The following is a 27,965-nucleotide window of genomic DNA, read 5'->3' as shown; positions in this document are numbered from 1 at the left end:
ATAAAGTGGGTGTATTATTGCTGGCTGCAGGGTTTCAGAGGAGCAAAGGACAGATGGTGGAAAAAGCACTTAGTTTAAATGTCAGCGGGGCCTCGCCATCCAGCTGGGGACAGCTCAAGCCCCATCTTTCTCTCAGCACAGGAATAGGACTCCTGTCTTCTGAGCTAGCAGCAATCCTAGAGGCTGAAGTTCACCTTTGCCGAAGTTCCCCATCTAGAAGAAGCCAGACTGTGGCATGGAGCCATGTGCTCTTTTGACTGCAAAGCCCAACAGATGAGTGTAGGATCCTAGAGAGAATTCTAAATCTTGGACTTAGCACATCTGTGCTGGAGGAATTCTAGAATCCAGACTGCCCGCAAAATGCCTCCTACTAAGCATGGCAGGATCTGGGTCCAGGTCATGCACCACCTGACCTTGGCAGATTGGAAGGATCACTAGAAACAGGATCCCATCTCCTTTGAGAGATAAAGATTAAGACCTAGAGGGGGGAAGGAATTGCCTCAGGTAACAGAGCAAGTCAGTGTTAGACCCTAATACCCAGGCCATATCACCACATGGGGAATGGAGTGGGGGGTGGGGCAGCCCTGGAGCCCTGGACATGCCAGAGAGCAGCCTGGGTGCTGCTGGGTGAGTAAAATGCCAAGCTGGTCTTACTAAGGAAAACTTTAATAGTCCTGCCCGGTTCCCAGCAAAGTCCTACTACTTTCACCTCTCCTTCTAAGCCTCCCATTGCCCTCGGCATCACCCTCCTCTTGGGCAAGACCCTTCTCTCCGACTGTAAGTCTAACCATCTGTAAAATGGTCCCCACGTATCTTATAGCTGGGCTGCCTAGAAATCCTAGGAATAAGGGTATTGGGAGAGGAGGGGAAAGAAGGGGCCACTCGGGCTTTGGACTCTCTACGTTAGGGGCGCCCGTTGTGAGGACTCCCTGGGTAGAAGAGCCGGAGCCCGGGCTGGGCGGGACGAGGCAGGGCAGTCGGGGGCGGGGCCGGGGCGGGGCCTGGCCGGCCATCACCCCGCCCCGTCGGACGTCGGCGCGGAGCTCGCGCCGCGGGGGGAGGAGCGCGGAGCCCGCGCGCCGCGCGGCCCCGGCGGAAAGTTTTCCCTGACGGAGTTTTGGCTGTGGCGGCCGGAGCGGCCATGGACGCGCTCAAGTCCGCGGGGCGGGCGCTGATCCGGAGCCCCAGCCTCGCCAAGCAGAGCTGGGGGGGCGGCGGCCGGCATCGGAGTGAGTGTGTGCGAGTCCGCCGGGCGGGACGGGGGTCCAGGCCGGAGGGACCCGCCTCCCGCGGGCGCCGGGGGCAGAGGCGCGGTCTGCCCGGTGCCCTGCGGCCCTGCCGGGTCCTGCGGGGGTTGGGGGTCGCCGGGGGTCAAGTCGCGCTCCCACTCCTGTCCCCGCTCTGTGCGGTTGGGGAGGAGGGGCAGAAGCTGGGGGAGAGAGCGGAGCTCAGGGTCCCCAGGTGCAGGCGGCAATCGGAGGGGCCGCAGGTGAGGGGAAGAGACGTGCGCGAAGCCCGGCACCTGGCCACTTCGCCGCGCTGGGCTGCTGAGGGGAGATAGTGCTCGGGGGAGGAGGAGCGAGCGCAGGGTTTGGGGAGATGCCTGTAGCCCTGCGCCCTAGCTGCGAGGTCCGCGGCCGGTGGGAGCCCATTTGGCTCCCCGCTCTCCGCCACCTTCCTGCTAGCCCTGGAGGTCGTCTTTGGGCTCCCAGACGCCAAGAAACCGACTCAGGCTTCTCAGGTACCTACTTGAGGTTGGGGGCGAGGCTCAAGCCTGGGGTCTCAGGAGGTTTCACACCCCGAGTCATCCAGACCCCTGCGGCCCCTCCTCTTGGCTGGCGTTCCGGCTAATTTTGAAACCTGTTTTCTTTCGCACTTAACCCCTCGGGCTTCCGAAGTCCCAGGGCGCCCATGCGAATGGCAGACTCGTCGCCACCTCTCCCCTCTCCCGGGGGCGTCTGGGAGGCCGGGAGGCCCCCCCTCCCCGGCTCTAATTACTCTCAGGGAACTCGTCACCTGGCACCTTCCCCTGAGGCCTGAAAAAACCGGCCCAAGTCCCTCTGTTTTCTCCAGGAGAAAGGGGGTGGGTTGCCTGGGGTTACACAGGCCTTCCTGGTAGATGCGGAGACAGAGCCAGGACTTCTGTACACGCCCACCCGCCTATCAAACACCTGGGACTCCAGCTTCTCCCCTCCCCCTCTCCCACCTCCCCCCCCGCCCCGCCCCCCGCTAGAAACCACTGACAGTACGGTCACACGCCACCACCCCCGTCCTTCTTTCCAGGGCTCCGCCAGGGGAGCCCGAGTTCCCAGTGCCAGCGTGTCTGGGCCTAGAAAGCCCGCCCTGCCCCTCCCTCTTGCCCCACTCCACTGTTCCAGCTGTGGCCACCTCCTAAACCACGACTGGCACTGGGAACACGGGCTGTGGCCTGTTGGTGAGGGTGGGGTCAGAGACCCATTAGGGCTGATCAGGGCCAGGCCAGGGGTGCACCATCTCCCACACTCATTGGCCCCTAAATATAACCCATTTAAATACTTCAGGGATTTGACGGGGACTTCTGAGAATAATGATTTGTTCCAGTGGTGGAACCCTGCAGTTCTCCTGGGAAGGGGGAGGAAGGAGGGTGCTAGGTAAGGGAAGAAAGCTTTAAAAGCCTCTGATTCTGGGGAACTGGGAGAGGAAGCCACCTTAGATGGGGGGAAAGAGTTTCTCGTGCTGCTCTGATCTTGAGCAAGTCGTTTTCCTTTTGGGCTCTCAGTTTCCTCACCAGAAAAATGGGATAAAACTTCTAACCTGACAGGGGTGTTGAGAAACTTACTGATAATGCTTCCTACTGGCACCTCATTGGTGGTTTCCTTCTGTCCCTCTCCCCCTTCCTGTCATGTGGACCTTCAGTGTGACTATTCCTGTGATGAAACAAGTTTTGAGGGCTCAGAGCCTATCTATACCTGCAGAGAAAAGGAGAGGAGAACCCCCCTCCCCTGCAGACCCCCAGAAAGCCCAGAATGCTGTCCTGAGCCTTCTGGACCCAGAATGATCTGGGTGGAATCTTCACTGTCCTTCGTTACTGTCAGTTTTCTTAACTGTAAATTGTCAATAACGGTAGTACCCAGCTCAGGTGTGTGTGTGTGTGTGTATTAAATGAAATGGTGTTTTGCCTGGAATAGCAAAGGGAATCAATAAATAGTAACTACTGCTTTTGTCACTTTATGTTTTACACAGTTTTTGCTTCTGTTGTTTCATTTGCTCCTGTGAGGTGACAGAGCAGGGATTCTTTTCTTTTTTTTCTTAATAGATTTTTTAAAATTAATTTTTAAATTTTTTTGTAAATATACAATGTATTTTTATCCCCAGGGGTACAGGTCTGTGAATCACCAGGTTTACACATCTCACAGCACTCACCATAGCACATATTTTTTTTAAAAGATTTTATTTGACAGACAGATCACAAGTAGGTAGAGAGGCAGGCAGAGAGAGAGGGGAAGCAGGCTCCCTGCTGAGCAGAGAGCCTGATGAGCGGGGCTTGACCCCAGGACCCCCGAGATCATGACCTGAGCCGAAGGCAGAGGCTTTAACCCACTGAGCCACCCAGGCACCCCCAGAGCAGGGATTCTTACCAGACCCTTGTCAGAGAGAAGAGACTGGAGATTCAGGCTCCCGCACAGCTTCCTAGAGGTAGCACTCCGAATCCCCATTGCAGGGGTCTCATCACCATGCCTCCTATGAGGCACCATGACTCTGGCCATGGGAGGAGCTGGGGTAGACCCCATCCCAGGTTGGGCTGACAGCTCCTGAGAACAGTAGTGGCCACAAGGTAGAGGGGGAAGCTGTGGGTATGTCTGGGGTGGAGGTGCTCGGGTAGCTTGGCCTGAGGTGGTGTTCCGGTCATCTGGAACGGAGCCCCGTGGTTGACTTTTGGGGCCAAAATGAAGCCTGTGGAGTTAAGGTTAGACTTGAAACCTGCTATCAGCTATGACTTGCTGGTCCCCAAATGGCTCAAGATCCTCAGCTGGGATTAGCATGATCATTGTTTTATTTGTGGAGAAGCTGAAACCCAAAGAAGGGAGGCGGCTTGCCTGAGGTCACACAGCAAGCTAGAACCCCAGGCTGTTTTGCACTGAACCTGATGGCCCTGCCTCCCCGCTGGTCCTGAGTCTGAAGAACTACCTCCCTCTCCCACACAGGGTCTTTTTCCCATCTCTTCAGGAGCCATAATATTTTATCTCAGACCCCAGCCAGGGATTTTCTTTTCTTCCAGCGGCTTGAAAGGAGGCTCACCCTGGCCCCTCAGTACCCCTCTTTCCAAGAGGGGCCCCCTCTGATCCTCAGGCTCCTTCCAGGCTCCCTCAGTCCTCCTTCCGAGGACTCAGCAGGTAAAGAATTACAGGGAAATTCCAGGAATGCTAGAGTATGGTAGTTTGTGGGGAACAGAGGATCTATTTGTACTTACTTACAATATTTACAATAGAAGGTTTTATAAATAAACCCCCAAGTCATAATACTTATTGATCACAGACTATGTACCATGTACTGATAGGTGCTGGAGAGTCTGGTGAACAAGTCTGTCTGTCTGCCAGCAGTGCTCACAGTCTGGTGGAGGAAGCAGAATGACCAGGGTGCACACGAGTAGTGGTGACCCCATGAAGAAGGATAAAGTGGGCTGTGAGGAAATGGCGGGGACTGCTTCCTTAAAGTGCTATCTCCGTTTGGGTTCTTCTAGAAAGCAGATGCTGAGAGAAGGATCTGAGTGCGAGTTATCTATCTGGGAACAGACCCTAGGAAATATCTGTAGGGAAGTGAGAAGGGAAGAGATTCCAAAACGTGGACAATATGAAGCCATTCGCCAGTGTGGGTGACTTGAGCGCCATCCCATGGGGAGCTTTTGGAAGCAGTGGAGAATGTGCTCCTTGGTTACTCTGGGGGGCAGTTCCTGGCAGTGGTGGATTCAGGGATGGGAGCCCTGAATGCCCCAGTCTGCATGGGCATCAGCCCCTCTGGTAGCCAGAGAGAGCTGCAGGCAGAGAGGTGGCTAGTCGGGTGTGTGTGTATGTATGCGTGTGTGTGTGTAAATGATGTCCCCTGAGGGGATCGAGGTGGGGGGCGCTGCTAGTGTCAGTGCAGGCTGTCAGGCCTCTCTAAGACGGTGACTTGGAGCACATGTGAGAATATAGGAGGGAGGAACCTGGGAACAGCTTTCCAGCCAGAGGAAACAGCAGGTGCAGGGGATGTTTAACTGGAGGCTGGGGCCCTGCTTCTCACAGGTCTGGTGGCTGAGGGAGGCATCGGTGCCTTCTTCATTCCATGCTCACGGAGCGGCACTCTGTTCAGGCAGCCCTGCAGGACAGGGCGCCCACCCTTCTGGGTCATCATGGACCTGACCCCTGGCTCACATGCAAAGGGGCTTGGTGGGCTGCCGGCATGGGTGAACAACGTGGGCTGTGGGAGGCAAAGACCAGCATTGTCAATTATGAGTCATGGCCAGACTCCTCTGAGCCTCTTTTATCCATAAAGTGAGAATCCTAATATATCCTTGCCTCTCCTCACAGAATACAGAAAATGGCTGTGCGCCCGTTCAAGCCCTTAGCCCTCAATCCTTGGTAATGACAGTAGCTCACACTTCAGTGTGCTAGGCATGGTTCTGAGCCTACCTGGTGTGTAAACTCCCTTCATCCTCACAGCAACCCTATGGGGTTGTCCCAGTTTTTAAGTGAGGAAACTGAGGACCAGGGAGGTGGAGTGACTAAACCCACAGCCCATCTCCAAACGCCAGGGTTTTAAACTTGACAACTCGTTTTTCTTTCACAGAGTTTAGGTACCCAGGAAATGAGATTTTATGCGATGATAATTTTTTAATTATTTTCTTTTGATAATCTTAACAACTTCTGAAATTTACCTGGCACTTTTTACATGCTGAACCTGTTTCTGATGATGCTCTTGAGGAACTGAACCCATTTGTCAGATAAAGAGACTGTGGCCTTAGAAAAGCAGCTATAGTCTGCATCATGGTAGAGCTCGAGTTGCCTTCTGAGATGTTACCCTGTGGCTTCTGAGGCCATCTCCCCACCAGACTGGAAGAGGCTGGAGGCCAGGGCGCTTGGAGGTTCCCCCTGGCCCATGGGTTGGCTGTTGTTCTGATTTTCCAGACATGAGCCAGGGTGGCTCTCTCCTTCTCCAAGAGGGGCACAGGGGCCCCCTGCCCAGCTCTGAGTCCTGGGCAGGGGGCCTTAATGAGGAAAGGGCACACGTTTGCAGCCACAAGTTAAACTGGGCATATGGTCCGTTCCTAGCTAACTCTGACAGCAGGTCATCTGTAAAATTGCTAAGTTAAAATAGCGCAGTCATTATTCCACCACAGGGCTGAAAATAACCAGGACGGGAACAGGGCTGTGGACTCAGGCCTGTATTTGCCTGAGGGCCTCTGGGAGCTCTTCCTGGAGCCCTGGGCTCCTCCCCTAGGAGCATGTGGCCTCCAGCCCAAGATGGCTGGCTGGTGGGCAGGCATGAATTGCGTTTGTCTTATTGTGTGCTCTTAGGTGTGGGTTTCTTCAGGGAAGGTGTGGGGCCCGAGAGACCTTCCACCTCATTGAAGAGATGAGTCATGCCCAGAAGGACAGTATAGGAGCAGAGGTAGGATTCCCTTCCTTGAGGGGAGGGAGGATCTTGCTGGGCCTGGGAGATGGGGTAGTGGGAAGGGGGAAGAGGATGAAGCACAGCTGCAGCTTTGGACAGGAGTGCACCTTCTTCAGTTCCTGGGGGAGACACACATGACCAGAAGTCCTTCAAGAGGAAGACACATGGTAGACAGCTGCTGGATGTGAGTGATGTGGCTGGAAGGAGGAAGGAAGAGAGGGAAATCCATGCTCAAGAGAGGCACAGGCTCAAGAAAGAAACGGGAGACCAGCTCACAGAGGGACGACGCCCCATCAGGGGGTGTGACCATGGGCTGGGGCCTGTGCTAAGCACATTATGTTTTATTATCTCATTATCTAATTTTATTATCTCATCAAAGAGTCAAAACCGTAGCCTGGTGAGCTGTGACTGTTGTTTTCCCCATTTTATGGATGAAAAAACTGTGACTCTGGGAAGGTAATTAATTTGCTCAACATCACTCAGTGGCAGACCTGGGAGTCTAGGATTAAGGCCTTTGCTCTTTTTTTTTTTTTTTTAAAGATTTTATTTATTTATTTGACAGAGAGAGATCACAGATAGATAGAGAGGCAGGCAGAGAGAGAGAGAGAGGGAAGCAGTCTCCCTGCCGAGCAGAGAGCCCGATGCGGGACTCGATCCCAGGACCTGAGATCATGACCTGAGCCGAAGGCAGGGGCTTAACCCACTGAGCCACCCAGGCGCCCAAGGCCTTTGCTCTTAACAGCTAGGCTATCCTGCCTTCAAGAAGGCTTCCTGGATGAGGGTGGACACAAGGGGTTTCAACCAAATAAAGGGAAGGGCATTTCTGATAGAAGGAACTCCTTTGGGGCACCTGGATGGCTCAGTGGGTTAAACCTCTGCCTTCTGCTCAGGTCATGATCTCGGGGTCCTGGGATCGAGCCCCACATCGGGCTCTCTGCTCAGTGGGGAGTCTGCCTCTTCCTCTCTCTATCTCTGCCTGCCTCTCCACCTACTTCAGATCTCTGTCAGTCAAATAAATAAATAATATCTTTAAAAAAAAAAAAAAGGAAGGAACTCCTTGAATAGAAGCAACTCCCTGAGCCAAACCATAGAAGTGGGAAAGAAAATGTTAAACATCACGAGGAAGAAGCTCTGCATGATTGCAGCATCCGTTGTGTGTACATGTGCATGTGAATGAATGTGTGGATGCAGGGGTATTGTGAGAGTGGGCTCTGGGACACCTGTGACTCCCCAGTAGTCATTGTGGGAATTGCCTGTAGTGGATTGGGAGCTGGGAGGCGGGGTGGGGTAAAGCTCTGACTTGCTGTGTGGTTTTGCACAAGTCCCATTGCTCTCTGGGCCTCAGTTTCATCATCTATTATGTGAAGAGTTTGGGCAGAGGGTCTCCATGGCTGATGAGTGGCAATTGGTCTACCAGGGCCCTCATGCAGGAGGCTATGGAATAGGAGAAGGGTCAGGCCTGGGAAGGAAGAATGCAGAATATGCCAAGCATTTCAGAGGTTGGGGAGGACTGGGGAATGTTTTGACAGCAAAAAGGTCATCTTTGACCTTGGCAAGCTTTGGCCCTTTGGAATGGAAGGGGCGGAAGTGGCTTTGGAGAGGAGCCAGGAAAGGCCGAGCTGAAGGAAATGGGATAGTGGGGACATGAAAATGGCGGGGAGGAAGAATGTTTGCTGTAGGGCAGGAATGGAAAGTGAGATGAACGAGGCCATCCCTGATTGGCCCCCTAACACCAACCCCTGACTGGTGTTGCCTGCCTGGAGTCTTATATTGAGAAACAGTCCAAAGCCTGTAAATCAGGGAATAGAGCTGCAATTGATTAGCAATTGATTAGTGTCTGTCAAGGAAACTAGTGGTAGACAGGGCATCTAGTTGGCCATCCTTGCTTAGATGCATCTTGGGTTGAAAGCAGTAGTCTGAATACCTACTAAGGGGGATCCTCAGGAATTAGGAATTGTGGGAGGAAATATCTCTGGCTCTAGAAACTTCTTCCTGACCTTTTGCTAAAGTCAAGGTGGTTTGCCTCATGAGAAGATAGTGATGAAGTTCTAGAATATAGATGAGGTTTGGTGGGGTGAGGTCTGGAGCCGATGACCAAGAAAGAATTCTTGAGACATCTTTGGTGCAGAATGGTGGTTTATTAAAGCACGGGGACAGGACCTGTGGGCAGGAAGAGCTGCTGCCCTCGGGATGTGAGGGGTGGCCGGGGATGTGAGAGGTGGCTGGCTGGTTTTGTACCATGGAGTTGGGGTAGAGGTAAGGAAAAGGGACGTTTCAGTAGAACTTTCATATGCTAAAGAGGACCTATAAGATACCGGATACCAGAGGCCTTGCCATTGCCAAGGTCGTTTTGCCCTCTAGCAAGGTATTAACATTAAGATGGGTTTGAGATTTTTAAAGAATGTCACATATGTCCCACCCAGGAGTGGTGGTGGGGGGGTGGGGAGGTTGCAAGGTATCAGCCTTTTGCTTTGTCCTCAGCCAGCCTTCTGTTCCTGCATCAGTAGGATGGGCTACTGATAAGGAACTTGGGCTTTCGAGTCAGATAGACAACTAATGTGACAAATCACATGTCCTTTGAGCCTCCCTTCCTTCCCTTGAAAGGGGAATGAAAGAATGCCTGGCTGTAAGGTAGCTGTGAATGTTAGAAGTAGTGGTCAGAGCTGCTTTGTTATTACTCTTGTCTTTGTTACTTGATAGCTCAGTCTTGTGCTGATGATGTGGTGGTGGTCTTGGTTTCTCTGAGGCTCAGGCTCAGGTCTGAGTTGCCCTGGGGCTTCCATCACCCAACCTGGGACTGGGTCACCTCTGGGACTTCCTGATTCTTTTTGGAGGATCAAATGGAACAGGCTCGTGATTGGTACAGCAGAGGATAGTGTTCCTTGGGGGTCTTCTCAGCAGGGACTGGACCTCCTGTTGGGGTGACTGCCCAAGTGCAAGGGCTGGAAGGCAGTGGGCTTGGGGCCTGCAGCTGAAGATGGTTTTGAGACATTGCAGACCTAAAAGAAGACTTGGAGTTGTCCAAGTCATTTCTTCACTCAGCAAATACTGAGTGCCAGCTGCATGCCGGGCTCTGGATGACTGGCCAACAAGTCCCTGCTCACTTGGACCTCACACAGGGGGACTGGGTACACCTGTAAATTCTTGTAGATCGCCCCCCCCCAATACCCATGCATTCTTTTTCAGATGAGGAAGCAGTCTCAGAGAGTGGCTTGCTCAAGTCAAAACCAGAGAGGTGTGGGTATACAAGGCTTCTTACAGCTGGTGGAAAAGAAGGTAGAACCCCTGGAGGAGGAGAACTTCAAGACAGTTGCTGGGAGGGGCAGCATGGGCCAGACAGGGTAGAGGGCCCAGTACTGCCACCAGGAGGGCCCAGTACTGCCACTGGTCCCAGTAGCGCAGGAACCCCTGAGCCAGCCTGTGCCTTGTGGCGGGGGCCTGCAGCCCTGCCGGGCCTCAGCTGCCCTGGCACCAGTGATGCCCAGTTCGAAGCTTTCTTCCTGTGGCTCTTCCATTAGAGACACTGAGGGCTCCTGGATGAGCAAGGAGAGTACAGCTCCTCTCCCAGAAAGTGGTCCAGGGAAGCTGGCCCTGCCTCCCTCCAATGGTGGCCCCTGGAAACTGATTCCTCTGTGGATCCTGCCCTATCCAAGATCGTGGGTGAAGCTGAAGAGCCGTTTCCTCCTCTTTAAAGTGGATATAATCGTAATACCTCCTACACTGCATTGTCAGAGAAGGGGTGATAATGGACAGGCAAAGGGCCCTGACATGCAGGAGTGTGGGGTTTCCATTCATCTTGGTGATCTGCTTGGAAGGATTCCTAGAGATCTTCCTTCGCTTCTGGCTGCATTGCTTCCAGCTGAGTGATCTGGGGAGAAACCCTGGGGATTGTTCAAACCGCTGATGAAGACCACACTTGCCCTCCTGCCTCTCTGCCTGCTGGGGGCCCTCTCTCATGTGGGTGGGGTGAGGCGGAGGCTTTCCAGCTCTCTCTGTTTAGTCTTCATAGCTCCCATCTCCCAACCTTCCTGACCTCAGTCTCAGGCAGAGTTTTCAGAGGACTCTTCTGTGTGCCCTGCTCTGTACCCTGGCCTCAGCATTACTAGGCTTAGAGGGGAGAGGGAACTTCCCCAACACATGAGGTGGTGGAAAGCAGAGCTGGACTTGAACCCAGGTCTGCTGGATTCCAGAGGCCTTCATAAGATGTCATTTGAGCGCTCACCTCTCCCTTTCCTGCCCCTGCCCCCACCTCTCTCATCCCCCACCCCTGCCTCTTCCTCTCCATGGCTGTGGAGATGGAGGCCAACAAGAGTAGGCTGGGGCCCTGGGAACCACCAGGTTTGAGTTCTGACTCCCAACTCTTTCCTCACTGTATGTGGTCTTTTGATGACTTTGATTCTCTGAGCCTCAGTTTTCTAATCTGTAAAGTGAGAATAGCATCCACCTCACAGGATCATGTAGAAAATTCAGTAAGAAAATAGCATGGTTTGCTTTCAGCAAGTATTGAAGTATAGAGTTTGGGTTTTGAACTTGAAAATATGGGCGCAGATCTTGGCTCTTTTACTTGCCGGCTCTGTGGACGTGGTTGTGTGATTTCACCTCCCAGGGCCTCAGTGTCTTTGTAAGTAGGTAAGCGATAAAAGTGTCTACCTCATAGGTTGTCATAGGATTGATGAGAATATTTTATGGAAGGCTTCTTACCATGATGCTTGGTAGGTACTGGAAAATGTTAGTCCTTTATTATAGGTAAAAATAATGGTAGATGGACGACCCCAATATCCTTTGCTAGGTCTTCCTAGGAAATGGGCGCAGGGAGGACAGGGTCTGAGGGACTGTCCTTCTGCACAGAGCTGCCGGAGAACTGGACAGACACTCGGGAGACACTGCTCGAGGGAATGCTCTTCAGCCTCAAGTACCTGGGCATGACGCTGGTGGAGCAGCCCAAGGGCGAGGAGCTGTCAGCTGCTGCTGTCAAGAGGATTGTGGCCACGGTGAGCCCCAGTCAGGGTGGGGGAGCCATGAGCCAAGGGCCGGCTGCTTCTTGGGGTACCGCTCATCCCCTGCTTACCACCCTGACAGGATGCATCTCAGTTGTTCCCATCCTTGACTCCCCTTGCATCTGGCTTAGGGACTCTGGTAGAGGAGAGCCACTGGGCTTGTGGGGTCAGGGTCCATATCCTCCTCTCCAGCTGTTGTGGCCTCGGCCTCTCCCAGGCTTCCCTCCCTCCTCCAACTGAGGTCCCTTACCTCAGGGTTGGTGACTTAGTGCCAAGGAGTAGTTGGGGAGGTTGCAGTCATGCAAGCACTTGCCCTCTGTGAGGGATGGGGTAATGCACCAGAGACAGATCTCCCCCCCTCCCCAGCTCCCTGTCCTGAGTAAGCATGGCCCTCTAAACTCACCTCCTTGGTGGCCTTGGACCCTTCAGCTCAGACACTCTCAGGTCTAGTGGGTGGACTGGAGAGTCCCCAGGAGTGATCCTGCTGGGCTGTGATAGCCTACTCCATGCTCAGAGTCTGTGGGCCCTCCTAGCTGTGTGTCCTGGGGCAGGTCCCTTAACCTCTGAGCCGTTTCCTCCTCAGGAGAAGCTCTGTTGCCTCTAAGGACGACTTGAGGTCCAGTGCCTGGCAGACAGCAGGTGCTTCATGAGCCGGGGTTGTCCCGTGTTTATCACAGGAGAGCGCTGACTGCTGTCTTCCCCAGCGTGTCTGCTGTCTCTATGCTGAGGCCTCACGGGGGCCTCGAGTCTAGGGCTTAGAACAGCTAGGTGTAGCCCATGAGAGTAGGTCCCAAGTGGGGCAGGCAGGTTCTCTCACCCATGTCTACCCCAAGGCCAAGGCCAGCGGGAAGAAGCTGCAGAAAGTGACCCTCAAGGTGTCGCCACGGGGGATTATCCTGACTGACAACATCACCAACCAGCTCATCGAGAACGTGTCCATTTACAGGTATGCTCAGCATCCCCCACATTCACTCTGCTGCTTGGGGCAGGGGGTGGGGCACCCGTTCTGAACCTAGGTTCGACCACTTTCTGTCTGGGTGAGCTTGGAGCCTCAGTTTCCTCCTGTATGTGTGTTTGGGGGCGGGGGATGGAAACAGACACTGCCTCGCCGCGCTGTTAGAAGTACTGAGTGCACAGCACCTGGTCACAGTGGGTGCTCGGTTAAAGGGCAGTTGCTGCTGTTATTACTCCTAGTTGCAGTAGGCAGTTGAGGCCTAGTGAGGACTAGGACCCCCTCCCCATTGCCCTGCCCCAGGTGTGCTGCTGAGGCAGGCTTGGAGCCGAGAGCTGTGGAGTCACTGCCTTTTCCTTCCACTGTGAATGCAGCGGCTCTGGACATCTGGCCAGGCATTCAGGGAGGCCTCAAGGCAGAGTCTGAGGCCAGAGTGTAGATGGGGGGTGGGGATGACACTGTTCTCAAGGAGGCAGAGCCCAGCCCTTGGAGCCTCAAGCTCTCCCTGTTCCCTCTCTTGGCTGGTTGGTTGTAGGATTTTAGTGCTGGAAGGGACAGTCCATTTTATAGATGGAGAAGCTGAGGCCCAGGGAGTTGCCTGAGGCCCCACAGTGAGGAGAGTAGTAGCTGGGCTGGGACCAGGGCATGGAGGCCAGAGTTCTGTCCAGCAGGCACTCAGCTGCTGGGCGGTCCTCCACCCTCTTGCTTTGTCTCTAAGCAGGTGGCTCACCCTGCTGGAGCACAGGCCAGTACTGGGTTGGGAGAAGAGGGAGGCTGGTTTTAGTTTCTTGCTGGTGTCTTCCTCTCACCTTCCTGATTCTTCCTGTCTCCTTTAACTAGGGGAGGCGTTTGACCCAGCCCCTGTCAGCAAGGAGGGCGTGGAGGGAAAGCAATGGGAGAGAGAGTATAAGTGTTTTCCAAGAGAGCAGAGGAGGAGGGGCTTGTCTGACCTTACAAGGCCTCCCCAGGAAGGTGGCAGGAGGCTGGATCTGCTGGGATGGAGAAGAGGTAGCTGCTGGCCTGTGGGTCCTAAGTGGTGCCAATCGCTGTGTCATTGGCTGTGAAGGAAGCTGGGGCGGCACTAGGGGAAGGAGTCTGCTGAGCTCCGGTCCCATCCAGGGCTGCTAGGTCCTCTGCTGATTGACGTTCCCAGGCTGAGCAGCTGGCAGGGAGGGAGCAGACAAGGGGGGTTGGGCCAAGTGTTCCAAGAGGAGGGAGCTGCTGTGTATTCCTCCTGGATTCCCTGAGGCTCTGGGTCCGTCATCCTCACACTCCCTCACCCAACTCGCAGCTCCTTGACCTCTGACCACAGCTCTAGGAGAATTTGCCAGCAGTCTCAGTCATCCTGAGAGAGAGGGCCTGGAACTCCTCTGACCTCTGGGCAGGGGCATGACTGGAGGGCTGGGAGGGAAGGCCTGGTGAAGGGCATGGGTGGTCGGGGCAGTGTCTTGCTTCCCCTGTCTGGTCAGGGCTGTCTGGTAAGCACAGACCCTTAAGGGAAGTATGGCAGTGGTTACAGCTTCTGGAATCCTCAGGAGATCCAACACTGTTATCTTCAGTTTCTCATCTGAAAAGTGGGGATAATAATAGAACCCATCTCAGGGCAGCTCTGAGAATTAAGTGAAGTCATATCTAGAATGTTGGCCTGGGCTGCAGGAAAGGCGTAGCTATTACCATTCTGGAGTATGACTCAGTAGAGTGAGGAAGTCCCCTCCACTCCTTTGTGCCTAGCCTGTGTGCCCCCCCATTGATGGCCCAGAATGCCAGGTCCAGAGGCCAAAGCTGTCTCTCCAGAGTCTCCCCCTGGTGGAGTAGGATAGTCAGCTCTTGGGGAATCAGGGGAGATGCCCTGTGGGGCAACCCATATGGGGGCAGGTCCTTGTGCTGGGTTTGGTGACACTTCCCTCTTGCCTTTCAGGATCTCCTATTGCACAGCAGACAAGATGCACGACAAAGTGTTTGCCTACATTGCACAGAGCCAGCACAACGAGAATCTCGAGTGCCATGCCTTCCTCTGCACCAAGCGGAAAGTGGTCAGTGGGGAGAGGCTGGGGTCCAGGCAGGCTCTGGGCTTGGCAGCCCTGCCCTGGGGGGGAGGCAGGACCCAGAGGTGACATCACTTAATAGGAATGAAATTCCTGGGAACCCCACATGGATGCTGAGAGCACTGAGTAAGGCTGCAGTCAGTAGGCAGCCTGTCACTGTGGGCTACCCTGAGTGGCCAGCCTGGCTTGTGGGTGGTGACAAGCCCATGTCCCTAGTAAGTGCCCTAGTCCCTTCCTCTTTAACATGATTGATTGGATTTGAAGGGGGGGGCTTCCTGTCAGTAGTACAGTCTGGGGGTTCAGGGCCTTACAGGAATTAGTCCTTGGAGACTGGTGATCTGAGGGCTCAGGGGAAAGGCTAGGGGACCTGGCTCTCTGTAGCCAGAGTGGAGAGGGAAATGGCCATTTTTTGGCACCTATGATGCGCCTCTGTCAGTGGTGGGCTTTGAGGGATCTTCTGTTTAGTCCTCATAGCTCTGTGAGGTGGCAGCTGCTACTAGCTTCGCTATTTTTATTTTTAACAAGGAAGCAGATTCACAGAGGTCAGCTGTCTTGCTGAAGATGACACAGCCAGCTGGGCAGAGCAAGGGTTTAGCCCATGCTGCTTCTCCCCGCTGCATGACTGCAAGGAGTCCCGAGCTCCTTGCCCCATTTCCAGGCTACCTCCGGCCACATCCAACTGAGACGAGTGGCAACCCCTGTGGTCTCTGGGCTTTGTCTTGAACTTTGCGACAAGCAGGCAGAGTGAGTTCACCTTTGGTGTTGAGGCTTTTGTTTCGAAGGCCTAGAGGTCTGAGCATCTGCTCTGTGAGGAGGTTCTGACGTTTATTGGTTATAGCGTTGGCCTCTGTTAACCTTTGTATAGAGCCCAGAGCCCTTCTCAGATCCTATGGTCCTTGGAACCAAGGAGACAAGATCGTCTTCCTTACCCCTCTCATCAAGGACACATCAAGGACTTCACAGTCTTTAAGTGACCCCTAGGCTTCCTGCTACCCATCAGGGCCTGCTCGAGATATGGTGTTAGTTTCCTATAGCTGCTGTAAGAAATTACCGCAGACTTAGTAGTGGTTTAAAACAACCCAGATTTATTCTCCTATGGTTCTGGAGGTCAGCAGTCTGACGTGGGTCAGCAGAGTTGGGATCCTTTCAGAGGCTCCAGGGGAGAATACGTTTCCTTGCCCTTTTTAAACTTTCTGGAGACCACCGTTCCCTGGTTCCTGGCCCCTCCTTCAACCCGAGGGCCAGCAGTTCAGCACCTGCCAGTCTTCCTCCTGCTTCTGTTGTCACTTTGCTTCCCTTGTCAGTCCTTTGTCACTGGCTCTGACCCTCCTGCCTGGCTCTTAGAAGGCTGCTTGTGATTGGGCGCCGTAGGTAATCCAGGATACCCCCCATCTCAGAATCCTTAACTTGGTCACACCTGTGAAGTCCCTTTTGCCATGCCAGCTAACCCACACAGGTTCCAGGGATTAGGATGTGGACATCTTCGGGGGCCATGATTCAGCCTACCACAGGGCTTTTGGAGGGAGCACTGCAGGATGAGACAGATGAGGGGTGTGATGCTGGCTGCTGTGCTGTGTGACTGTGGATAAGACCCTGCCCTTCTCTGGGCTGCTTGCCCATCAGCAGAATGAGGAGGTCACCTTAGTGACTTCTAGGATTGTTCTGAAAGGCCCTTTTCTTCTGTGTACCTTGTTTCTTTCCTGCAGACTCAGTGTCGCCAGCCACTCACCCAAGGCCTTGTGATGCCCCAGGTCCCCGAACTACAGTAGCTTCTCCCATGACGGGTTTGTTCTCACAGACAGAGTCTTCTGGCTTTGTCTCTTATGAGACCACAGAGACTTAAAAATACAGGCTCATTATGTCCCCATTGTTTGTCTCTTCCTCCTCACTGACCAGAGCAGGCACTGGGCAGGGGCAGCTGGCCCACAGCCACTGCTGCAGAGTGTGGACCTTGGGCAGGAGGGGCGCCAAGCTCCAGAGGCTTCCTCGGGAAGGGGAGCTAGTGGGTAAAAGAAAGCGGATGCTGGCCCAGTGGCTGAAGGGAGGCCTGGTCTGGGGCCAGAGGACTTTAGACAGGCTTGAACAAAATCAGCCTGCCCCAGGCCAAGAGGTCAGTTATTGAGGAAAACAACCTGCCTGAGGCTTGGCGCTGACAGCCGAACCCTGGCCTGGCAGAGGGGGTGGCTCCTGCTGGACACCTGGGCCCAGGCTCATCACTTCCTCACACACTTTGCTCTGTGTCAGGAGCTGACTGGCTCAATTATAGCTTATCCACCCTTCCTCAGCCGGCTTTCTGCCTTCAGACAGCCCAGGGCAGGGCACCCGACGTGAGGGTGGTGGTCTCATGCCTTCCCCAGGCCACCGCTGAGCCTAGGCTGCCAGTAACTTGGCCATGTTGGAAATCCTGAGCTTCTCGGGGCTTAGTGGACCTTTCTGAGAAGGAGGCAGAGGGTGAAATGGGGGTCTCAGGTTCTGTAGCCCCCCCCCCAGTGGTCAGGTGCCTTCCCAGATGTCGGCTGCTGCCTGTCCTGGGTTGAGGCCCGTGTTGGGACCTGGGGACCCAGGGAATCGGCTATGGAGATACCAACAAGGTGGTGGGGCAGAAGGGCCAGGATTCGGTAACTGGAACCCAGAGGGCTCAGTTCTAGGGTAGAGGTCATTAAGTCTCACCTGAGGTCAGTAGGATTTCCCAGAGAAGGAGACATTTTGATTTCAAGCTTTGAAGGGTGAGGAGTTAAGAGTTTGCCGGCGGAGAGAAAGGGGGTGGGGCAATAAGAAAGGGAGTGCACAGGAATCGGCATGTGCAAAGATGCACGTGCAGAATTAAATGGTATGATTGGTGGTGGAGGACTCAGATGTGACTGGAGCCGGGGTGGGTGGCAAAGCAGAGTCAGCCTGTGGGGGAAACTTGAATTTGCATGCCGACATAGCCCCTGTTGCCTTTGGCTGGGGGCTCACAGTCTCCATGTATCCCTATCCTTTCTCTGGGCTAGAAGTCTGTGACTACCCAGGGTGGCGGGAAGGGGTTCCTTTCTGGTTTGCCCCCCTATTCAACTCAGCTCGGGCAGCACAGCCACCCGGCCTCCCTCCCCCGGTGATTCCTGTTTGGCACGGCCAAGATGACTTCCCCAGAAAGAAATGCTTTTGTCTGCCCAACTGTGAGGCCTCCGCCAGCCCTAGGATTCGGAAGTGAAGGTGGGGTTGTGGCTTTGATGTGGCCCAGGGTTGTAGTGCAGGTGGACTGAAAAGTGACTCCGCACACCTCCCCCAACATCAACCGATTCTATCGCGGGCAGGCTGGGGCAGAGCTGTTCTGCTGTTCGTGGCCGATGGCATTCCTCAGGTAATCCTTCTGGGCCAGCAGGGCCTTAAGGGGACCCATGGCCGGACTTGGTCTGAGTACTAGGTTGGGGCCTGGGATCCTGGGTGTCCTGAGCTAGACCTGGTCCCTTGAAGGAATTCACAGCCTGGTTACAGGGAACAAGCCAGAGACAAGAAAAACTGGGTGAGGTAGAACCCGGTTCAGGTGCTGCGGGACTCACAGGCCAGAGGCACTCCTAGGAGAGAGAAGCATTTAGCCTGTGGGATCAGGGAAGGAAGACCTCCCCGTGGGCAGGCTCGAGCAGTCCTTTCTTGTAATGCTGCCCAGACTCCGGCAGCTGCCCCAGAGATCAGGGCCCGCCCCATCCCCACCCCCAGCCCCAGCCTGGCCTGGGCTTGCAGCCACCTGCACACACGTGCATCTTGGGTTATGTTTGGTTTACTTGTAGCTTGGGATTTCAGGGCGAAAGGGCAGGAATGTATGCAAATGAATGAGTAGATTGATGCAAAACTAGTATCAGGTTCATGGCCCCAAATATCCTGGAGGCAAAAATAATGGTGTTTCCATCTCCCTGCCACACTAGGTGACCAGCCGCGTCTTGGGTATGTAGTGAGCTGACTCCGGCTGGTAATCAGCCCATATTTTTAGTTCATGGGCAATTCTCAATGGTAACTGGGTCTATTAAACTTGATTCAGACGTGACAGCTTAAATTGTAAACAGCTGTGAAGAGTTTCATACTTAATTACCATATTTAAGTTTTGCCATACAGCGCCCGTACTTCCATCAAAAATGTAAATGACGGAGACATTCAAATGAGATTTTATACTTCATGAAGTTTAATTGGCATGGATCAGTCAGCTTGTTTAAGGATTTTAAATTTTAGAAAAAAGAGTTTGAAAGGCAGTAGCCTCAGATTCATTTCTCAATTAAATCAGGTTGTCTGGTGGAGGGAAAGGGAATGGGTCCGAACAAGGCTGGTTAGGCCTGAACTTGTGCACTTGAAAGAATCTGGTGCTTTCTTCTCTAGGCTCAGGCTGTCAGAAGGAAGCTGGATGTTGCTTCCGGCTACAGCTGAGCTCTGGGACTCCCACTCCCAGCAGCTGAGCTGTGATTAACCCTGAACTGGAAGCAGAGAGAGGAAGAGGCTGCCATGAATGTGGGCTGGGGGTAGGTCCTGGCTGAGTGAGGCCTCAGGAGGCCTGCCCCTTGGGCAAATGCAGTGTTGCACCTCTGGAGGGCTTGGCCTGCTCTGGGGGTCAAGGTGTTTAGACCGGGTTCTTGCTTTAAGGAGGCACCCAGATAGGGTGACACAGGCATGTGAGCTGGCGCCACTTTGATAGGCATGATGCCAGAGAGAGGTTGGTGGGCCTGTGGGGCCCCAGTCCAGGTGACCTGAGAGAATTGGCGGGGTGCATGGGAGGTCCTCAGGGGTGAAGAGCCAAGGTATGGCTCCCTCTTCCAGGTGCGTTATGGCCCTGAATGGTTTTGGTCTCCTGCCATGGGCGCCACTGAATTGTGGATCCAGTTGCACTCCCTCCCACCCGGCGTAGGGCTGCCCGGAGTTTAACCCTTGCCTCTAGAAGTTGGTCATTCAGGCCCTTTCCAGTTCTGGCTTTTCTGTTCTCTGATTCCAAGGGCTAAGTGTGAAGTCCTCAGGTAATTAGGTAATTAGGGGGGCTTCTTGGAAGAAGTAAGCCCCTAGTTATTTGAATATAGAGAAGCCCAAAGGAAAGGGAAAAAGTAGGGGTGAACAGCCACTGCAAACGTCGGGGCTGGAATCCAGGTGGGAACCTTGGCTGCTCTACCTGCTAGTGGTGAGGGTGTGGCCGGGTCTGCTTGGAGAGGGTGTGGCCGTGTGACACCTCCGGGCCATCTTGGTGACCTGGGGTGGGGCTGGGACTCTGCCTTCACCCATCTGGCAGTTCAGGGCCTTGACGGAGCAGAGCCTCAGGCCTGCATTTCAGACTTGCTGTTACCTGCCTGACAGGCACCCCTCCCCACCCCGCTTCCTGTTTTTCAGGCCCAGGCTGTCACCCTCACAGTCGCCCAGGCCTTCAAAGTCGCCTTTGAGTTTTGGCAGGTGTCCAAGGAAGGTGAGTCTTGTTCAGGGAGCTGTGGGGGGTGAGTGGAACAAGGGAAGGCTGGCAGAGAGAGAGGAGTGGGGAGTGGGTACTAAAGGCCCTGGAGTCCAGGCCCAACTCTCCTCTTCCTCACCTACTTGGTGTGTGACTTTGGACAGGTCCCTTTACCTCCCTGAGTCCCATTGTCCCCCTGTGAAGGAAAGGAGCAGATGTCTCCCTCCCCCAGGGTGCTTATGAGCATCAGATCTGCAGTTTCTACTCTCCCTGCTGGACACCTGATGTGGGCCCCTGTCCAGTGATTGCTGGGGGCGGGGCCTGCATCCCTCTGTGCCTTTGTCCCACAGAGAAGGAGAAGAGGGAGAAAGCCAGCCAAGAGAGCGGGGACATCCTAGGCGGGGGCCTCCGAGACAGCACCCCGTCTTTGAAGAGCTGTGAGTCTTGGGCATGGGGTGGGGCCGGAATCAGCTGCATGATCGGGGGCTGCCCTTCATCCAGAGAGCCCTGCTCACTCCCTCCAGGGCTGGGGCAAACCCTTGGTTTTTTATTTTTGTTTTGTTGTTAAATAAATAATACATGCTCATCATAGATAAATTAGAAAATGCAGATAAAAGGGAAAAAATTGCTCTTTTTGGTGCATGTTCTTCCAAATATGTCTATGCAAATATGTAAATACGTGTATACTCCTCTCTCGGTACATTTAACATCTTACTTATGTGATCTCTTAAAAAACACCTGTTGTGAATGTGAAAATTTTAGCTTAAAACATTAGTTGGGATGAAATATGCACCCTGTGGGCAGCTGTCCAGCCACTTGGGGAGGTGCTGGGGTGGGGCTCTGGGTAGTCTTGTTGATAGGCTTGGGAAGGCCATGCTTGAGGGTGGGGTCAGGAGGGGGGAGGCTCTAGGACGGGGTTGGGAGATAGGAGACTCCTCCCACTGACACACCTGACCGGACCCCTCATAGTGGTTGCCACTGGGAACCTGCTGGACTTGGAAGAGACGGCCAAGGCCCCGCTGTCCACAGTCAGCGCTAATACCACTAACATGGACGAGGCACCGAGGCCTCAAGGCTTGAACAATAGCAGTGTTGTCTGGGTGAGTGGTCATGTGGCCTGGGGACCCCGCAAGCCTCTGCCTGATCCCTGGTTGAGGCCTAAGGCTTCTCTAGGGCCCAGGCCCTGGCACCCATGACTTCAGTCCTATGGGAGGACCAGACTCAGCCCAGCAGCGCCCAGGCCCAGGGTGGGGGGTGAACAATGTCCCCTTTGAACTCGGGGCTGCATCCCCAGCAGGCTTGGCTCCCAGCACAGCTGTCTCCTCACAATGCCCAACCTCTTGGTCTGAGCGCCTGTGGCTCGGCCCACCACAGGACCATCCAAAGGCTCCCTTGTTCTTGGCGTGGGCATGGTTTGCTTCTGACACCCCTCCCTGCTTTGCCATCTGAAGGAGGAGCCTGAAGCCTGGTGGTTAGCAGTTGGGCCCTGACTCGCTCTGTGACTCGAGGCAAGCCCCCTGACCTCTCTGTGTCTCAGGTTTTTCATCCCCTCAGTAAAGATGATGACCTCTGCCTGCAGAATTTCCCAGAGGAAACTGTCTTTTTTTTTTTTTTAAAGATTTTATTTAGGGCGCCTGGGTGGCTCAGTGGGTTAAGCTGCTGCCTTCGGCTCAGGTCATGATCTCAGGGTCCTGGGGTCGAGTCCCGCATCGGGCTCTCTGCTCAGCAGGGAGCCTGCTTCCCTCTCTCTCTCTCTTTGCCTGCCTCTCTATCTACTTGTGATCTCTCTCTGTCAAATAAATAAAATCTTTAAAAAAAAAAAAAAGATTTTATTTATTTGACACAGAGAGACATCACAAGTAGGCAGAGAGGCAGGCAGAGAGAGGTGGGGGGAAGCAGGCTTCCTGCTGAGCAGAGAACCCGATGCGGGGCTCCATCCCAGGACCCTGAGATCATGACCTGAGCCAAAGGCAGAGGCTTAACCCATTGAGCCACGCAGACGCCCCGTTTTTGTTTTTTTTTTAAATACAGAAATTTTTTGCACTTGAAAATAATTTCAAACTTAACAAAAAAGTTATGAAAACAGTACATAGCATTCCTGTTCACCTCTCATCCAAATTCTCCACATATCAGCATCTCACACGAGCACATTACAGTCATGGTAGTCATTATCAGTCCGTCGCTGTGAGGTCAGGCACAGGCTGTAGTCACGTGTCCACCACATGTCCCCTTTTTGCTCTCGGATCACTTGCAGACTCACACGTTACTTTGTCATTTTCTTTAACTGTAAAATATCTGGAATGGTGATGGACTTGAGAGACTCAAATCCCGTTCCCTTCAGCCCCCTCAAGTAGGTATCAGGCCCGTTCTCTGCTGCCTGGGAACCACTCTTAGCACCTACCAATCCTCTCAGGGAGGCTCCGCCCATTGTTTACCCACCAGAGCTGTGGGGTTCCTGCCATGAGTTATTCCTCCAGGAGCCTGGAAGTGGAGAAAAGCAAGAAAACCTTCCCTACCCTCTTTGCTCTTGGAACTTGAAAGCCATCTACCTTATTCAGTCCAACCCCCCCATTTCATGGAAGGAAAAGCTGAGTCCCAGAGAGGAGCAGCAACTTGCCAAGGGGTCCCTTGTGTTATGGCAGAGCTGGGATTTCTACCCACCCCCCAGGTGCTCTTTGTCCTGTTCTGTACCCCACATTTGGGCCCGTGTGTTGAGATGTGCCTGTTCCCCAGGCACCCACCAGACTCCTGCGCTTGTGTCCCAAGTCCCCATAGCTTACCCAGGGCTGGGCTAGGGCCTGGCTGTGAGCACGGGCTCCCCCATTGAGGGTTCATATCTCCTCCTTTGTTTTCCCCAAGGAGCTGGATGATGGCCTGGATGAAGCATTTTCGAGGTAACATTAGCCGGGCACCTTGTGCTGGGGAAGAGGGCCTGGTACTTGTGGGCTGGTCTCTGGGGTCCTTTGCATATCTGAGAACATGAACTCTGACCTTTGCCAGGGTGTAAAATCTCAACTCGAATACCTCCAGGGATGAGGAACTCACTATGGGGTTGGCCAGGTCTGCTAAAAGGCTCTTGCTGTCTTGCTGTTGAATCAAAAACTATTCCTAGTGGCTTCTCTACCACAGTCTGAGATGAGCTAAACACTCTGCAGCTCAGGTTGATTCAGTCCTTCTACAGCTGGTGTCGTCTTCCAAACCTGGCTTTTTGCAGGCTTTGTTCCCTCCAGAGACTTTGCAGTTGTGGAAGGGGGCAGGGAGGAGGTAATGCTTAATGAAGTCCATGGAGCGATACATAGAGGAGGAATGTCAGGCACTATAGGGAGATATTTTGGTCTTGCCTGAGGGTGATGGCCTTTCCCCATCTTCCAGGGGCCAGCCCTGTAGCCATGGCTACCTTAGCTTGGGGACATGGCACTGAGAAGGCTGGGCTGAAGAGAGCCCTGGGCAGCTCAGGGTTCTGAACACTGGGCCTGGTCAGTCAGGCGTCCCTGTCTTTCTGGGAACCCTGACCAGCCCCCCTGCAGCCCTCTCCTCCTTCCCCAACTCCTTCCCTGCCAGAACCTGCTTAGAAGCCCCTGGGCCTGGCCCAGGCAGATTGGGAGTCGGCATGGGTGGCTCTTTCATGGAGACAAAGAGATTCTTTTTACCATCTTCCTGCTTCTCTAGCTGACTACAGCCCCCTCATTTTAAGAAAATCTTCCATTTGCTTTTTCCAGATTACTTAAGAACCTATGCCCTTTACTAACAACTTTGAAAATCAGCAAAGCATTAAACAGGAAATAACACCATCCTGTAATCCCACAGCCCAGACTTTTGGGTTTAATTCATGCTAATCCTATACATATACATTTTTCTTTCTGCCTTGATCACTCACAATGGTATTTGCTTTGGGGATCCTGATTTTCACTTAACCCTGACCTATCAGGAGCATTCCCCCCAGCCTGTTAAAAACTCCTTGTAAACACCTCATTTATTGACTGCCTCCCATTCCTCTAAGGACCTGGGCTGTAATTTAACTTACATTTCTCCTGGTCTTTGGACCCTTGGGCCGTCTTCCTTCCCGTAACAGAGTTCTCGCCGCTAGTCCGCACGCGGTTGCACTGCCTCCACCCCGCATGCGTCCCTCGCTGCCCGTGCCGGCGCTGCCCTTCCCACCTGTCCCCAGTGGAGTTGGGGTCAGGGTGACTCTGTGGTGGGAATGCCCCTGCCTGCCCCATAGTTTTCTCAGACGTTTGGTCCTCAAGGGTTGACTCTGGTCAGAGGCGCCACCTGTCCTGATGTCTAGGACGACTTCTCCGGCCCCTGTGTCCTGGCCTCCTCCCACCGGTGTGCTCTCACTTCTGCCCCGGCACTGCTGCTCAGGGCCCTGGGCTCACACAGCTCTGCCTTCCAGGCTGGCGCACTCTCGGACGAACCCTCAGGTCCTGGACACTGGGTTGACAGCACAGGACATCCGTTACGCCGAGTGCCACTCACCTGTCGACTGGGACAAGCCCGACGGCCGCGGTGCAGAGCAGGATGACCTCTTCAGCTTCTGAGGGCCCTGGTGCTGGCGGGACACGTGACAGACCAAAGCTACTTGTGGCCGCATGGGGCCGGCGCCAGGACCCCTGGCCCTCTTCTGCTGGGTGGCAGCGCTGTCAGCCGACGAGTCACAGCTGCCTCCAGTCAAGCAGGGGGGAAGGAGGACATTTTTTTTTTGGCTCTACTGTTTCTGTAAGAACTGAAGGATGCCTTGAATATTTATTCAGTGACTCCTGGTTCAACTCAGAAGCCGGTTTTGCATCCGGCACGAGCGCAGTGTTTTAACCAGCTTTCTGCCCTCTCTCAAGCCAGCTCTCTCTGCTGCGGGTGTCAGGACGGTGACCAAAGCATTTCTTGTTGTCCCTTCTCCCTAAGGACCCAGATTTCCCTGGCGGTGCCCCCACTCCTTACTGAGCACAGGAGGGCCCCACAGCCTCAGGAGAGCGCTGTGTCCTCAAGTGTGCCTTCGGCCGGGGCCCAGCAGGCCTGCGCCTCTGCCTCGGGCTCCCCAGTGGAGGGGCTGCCCCCGACCAAAGATGGTGCGCAGCTGGCACTTTAAAGCATACACAGCGGGTGTAGCCCTCAGGGGCTCCTCCACGGTGCTGTACTGCAGGGAGCTTTCTGTCTGCCCCGCCATAAGAAGGCCCGAAGTAGTAGGCCCCATTGGTGCTCGGAACCAGTGTAACTGGCTGCCCACGGGTCCCAAGAGAGACTGCAACAGTGGGGATCATCTGTGACTGCCCTCCGTCGGGCTCCCCCGCCGTGCTCTTCTCCTCGAGTTGGATGGGCACGTGCCCACTCTTCCTGTTGCGTCCACGTGGGCGTCTCAGCTCCGACTCCCCATGCCTCTGGGGACAACACGTGGCACTGAGCACCGAGACTTGGTCGGGACTGTTTTGTCGCCGTTTTACAGAGGAGGAGACAGGCCCCGAGTGTGGAAGGGGTAGAGTGCAGAGTAGAAGTAGATCTGATGCCAAAGTCGCCTCTCACTCTCGCCTCTCCCGGCTCACACCTCCCTTCTTTCTGGCTTTGTTGTCCTCCCAGGAACCAAAAACCCCAGCTATTTTCTGACCAAAACGTGTTTCATAACAAACCATCTGGTGCCTTTCCACACACAACTGGCCTGAGCCTCCTGCCCCGCTAGCTGTCTGGCTGCCGATTTCCGTGGAAATGAAGTGTCGATGCTAATTGGGAGGGTGAAACCAAACCACACTCTGAAGCATCATGCTCTTTTTTCCTGGCTCTCGCCCCTGGGTTGGGGGATGGCAGTGGCTGGCTGTCCTCAGTCTCCTGTTCTCCTCCCACTTTACCCCCCTGGGGCTCCCAGCAAAGCTGCATCTCCACCTGGAGGTGCCTCCTGGGCTTGGCTTTACTGAACTCAAGTCACTGATGCTCGCAGCTTGCACCAGCCGGGGAAAAACACACCATTTCTCAGAATCTATTTCTCCAAGCACTTGAATCGGCACACAGACAGAAGTGCCTGGCGGAGGAGTGGGGGGGGATTCGTAGAGTCTTTATCAGACACGGGAATCTGTTCCTTTCCTTGCCCTTCTCGTGCACCTTGCTGCCCACCCCAGACCTTGGTGTGGGCCTGTGGTTTTGTTACGAGGCAGCAATGGGTGGGCCCGACACTGGCTGTCCCTGGCACCAGGGTCCAGAAGCCCCGAGAGGCAGTGCTGTATGTGTGTGTGTGTGTGTGAAAGAGACAGAACAGGACTTGGCCTTGAGAGGCTGTGCTCATGCGTGTGTGTGTGTGTGTGTGTGTGTCTGTGTGAAAGAGAGAGACCAAGAACGGGACGTGGCCTTCCTGTGGGTCCCTGGCCAACAAGCTGTCCCTGTGCCCCTGAGTGTCTGCAGATGAGTCTTGTGCTTTGCTTTGTGTTGCTGTAAAAGACGTTCTCATGAGGAAAAGATGGAGTAATAAAGGTTCTCTTTTTGAACCACAAAGAGCACTTGGAGGGAGTGGCCCATAGCCCGGTGAGCATGAAGCTCCTGCCTTCAGTGGTTGTGGTGGCAGTGACCACAGGCCGAGGTGTGGTGGGGGGAATGGTCTGTGGTCCGCTGGTGGAAGCGCAGCAGGTGGAACCGGGGCGGGGGTTGGTGGAAAGAGTTTTAATGATGTGGGAAACCCAAGGCCGCACTCAGGCTCTGACACTGGACTGATTACTTTTTTTTTTTTTTTTAAAGATTTTATTTATTTGATAAAGAGAAATCACAAGCAGGCCGACAGAGAGGGGTAAGCAGGCTCCCCGCTGAGCAAGAGCCCGACTTGGGGCTCAATCCCAGGACCCTGAGATCATGATCTGAGCCAAAGGCAGAGGCTTAACCCACTGAGCCACCCAGGCGCCCCCGATCACTTCTTTCCTTAAGACTTGGTTTCCCCATTTGGGAAAAGGCTACTGCAAGTTTAAACCCTCCCACTTCCCTGGTTTTTGGTAGCTATTTTGTCACTGGTGGCTACTGAGATAGCTCAAAGTTTATTTCAGAGCAAAAGGCATTCAGACCCTAAGGAAATCAAAGTGAAATTTGACAGTAAAGGCAGTTGCTGTTAACGGATCTCCTATCATGTGCCTGGGGCCGTGCTAAACTTGAACTCGTCTGAGCCCAGTGCTTTTAGCTCCTTTTACTGCTGCGGCACCAAGGCTAGGGAGGAAGGCTGTCTTGCACCTAGCACTTTGCAGAGCCACAGGCCAGACTGGGATCTGTGGACCGTTGACCCCACCACGTCCTGACCTCCCTGGAGCCGCACCTGGAGTCATGCTGCCCATGGCGTCCTGTGAGCCCCATGGTGCCGGCTACAGAAAGGCTCCCTCCACAGGCTCTAGCGGGGGTCTCCAACATGTATCTCTTTGTCCCTTTTAAACAGCGATTTTTAAAATGTCCAGAACCCAGAGGCGGAGCCCTCTGATGTCAGGCAGACTCACTGAATTCTGAGTGGATTATAGACGAGTAAGAAATCCTCTCCTTTCTTCTCCCATAATCTGAAAAGACACCCAACAAGTTCATCTTCCGGTATAAATTTGGCCAATGTCTTTAATCTCCGGATGTCTCAAATCATGACTCCCAAGCACCCGCCGTCTGCTCTTTCATGCATAACAGATGAAGCCAGGAAGAACAAAGTCGCCGTTCAGATTTGATGTGACCTTCAGCTTCACTGGGTGGATGTGGAGGTCTTGTCTCCCAGGAGGAGACGGCATCCCGGTTAAATCTCTCCAATGACTTCTCAGTGAGCCCAGATAGGGAATCGGGGTCGATTCTGTGCTCTCAGTTCTGGCTTTCCTCCTCCTGCCGCCCCATGTGTACAGATCATGGCAGGTGGCCTGCTCGTCTGTTAGGGCGTGAGCCTTTCTCCAGCACTTCATACGTGCCAGGCCCTGTTAGGTCCCTTACACCTAACATCGGTGGTGCTAATTCTG

General features: G+C 54.1%; 1 protein-coding gene across 4 annotated transcripts; it reads left to right on the top strand.

Annotated features, from left to right (window-relative positions):
• The first annotated feature begins 1,062 nt into the window (after positions 1-1,062).
• LDLRAP1 (low density lipoprotein receptor adaptor protein 1) lies at positions 1,063-27,533 on the top strand. 4 transcript variants are annotated; one of them, XM_046014642.1, is made up of 9 exons: positions 1,064-1,229; positions 11,479-11,621; positions 12,461-12,573; positions 14,498-14,612; positions 19,968-20,040; positions 20,373-20,459; positions 20,992-21,122; positions 22,885-22,916; positions 24,419-27,533. In XM_046014642.1, the coding sequence occupies exons 1-9, from the start codon at positions 1,142-1,144 to the stop codon at positions 24,561-24,563; spliced, it is 927 nt and encodes a 308-aa protein (XP_045870598.1). In that variant the 5' UTR covers positions 1,064-1,141; the 3' UTR covers positions 24,564-27,533. The 4 variants fall into 4 exon arrangements, with proteins under 4 accessions (XP_045870607.1, XP_045870598.1, XP_045870587.1 ...); XM_046014631.1 differs by having other exon boundaries at positions 1,065-1,229; positions 22,882-22,916; positions 24,419-27,532; XM_046014661.1 differs by having other exon boundaries at positions 1,151-1,233; positions 22,882-22,916.
• Positions 27,534-27,965: the final 432 nt, after the last annotated feature.

This window comes from Meles meles, chromosome 1, assembly GCF_922984935.1.
Source record: "Meles meles chromosome 1, mMelMel3.1 paternal haplotype, whole genome shotgun sequence".
Lineage (NCBI taxonomy): Eukaryota > Metazoa > Chordata > Mammalia > Carnivora > Mustelidae > Meles > Meles meles.
The sequence above is the reverse complement of the archived record's forward strand: the minus strand, read 5'-3'. Positions and strand labels throughout refer to the sequence as shown.

Coding starts and splice junctions, on each gene's coding strand:
- LDLRAP1 (XM_046014631.1), top strand. CDS start 1,142: ATGGACGCGCTCAAGTCCGCGGGGCGGGCGCTGATCCGGAGCCCCAGC. Junction 20,041..20,372: donor TTGGCAGGTGTCCAAGGAAG/GTGAGTCTTGTT, acceptor TTTGTCCCACAG/AGAAGGAGAAGAGGGAGAAA. Junction 20,460..20,991: donor CACCCCGTCTTTGAAGAGCT/GTGAGTCTTGGG, acceptor GACCCCTCATAG/TGGTTGCCACTGGGAACCTG.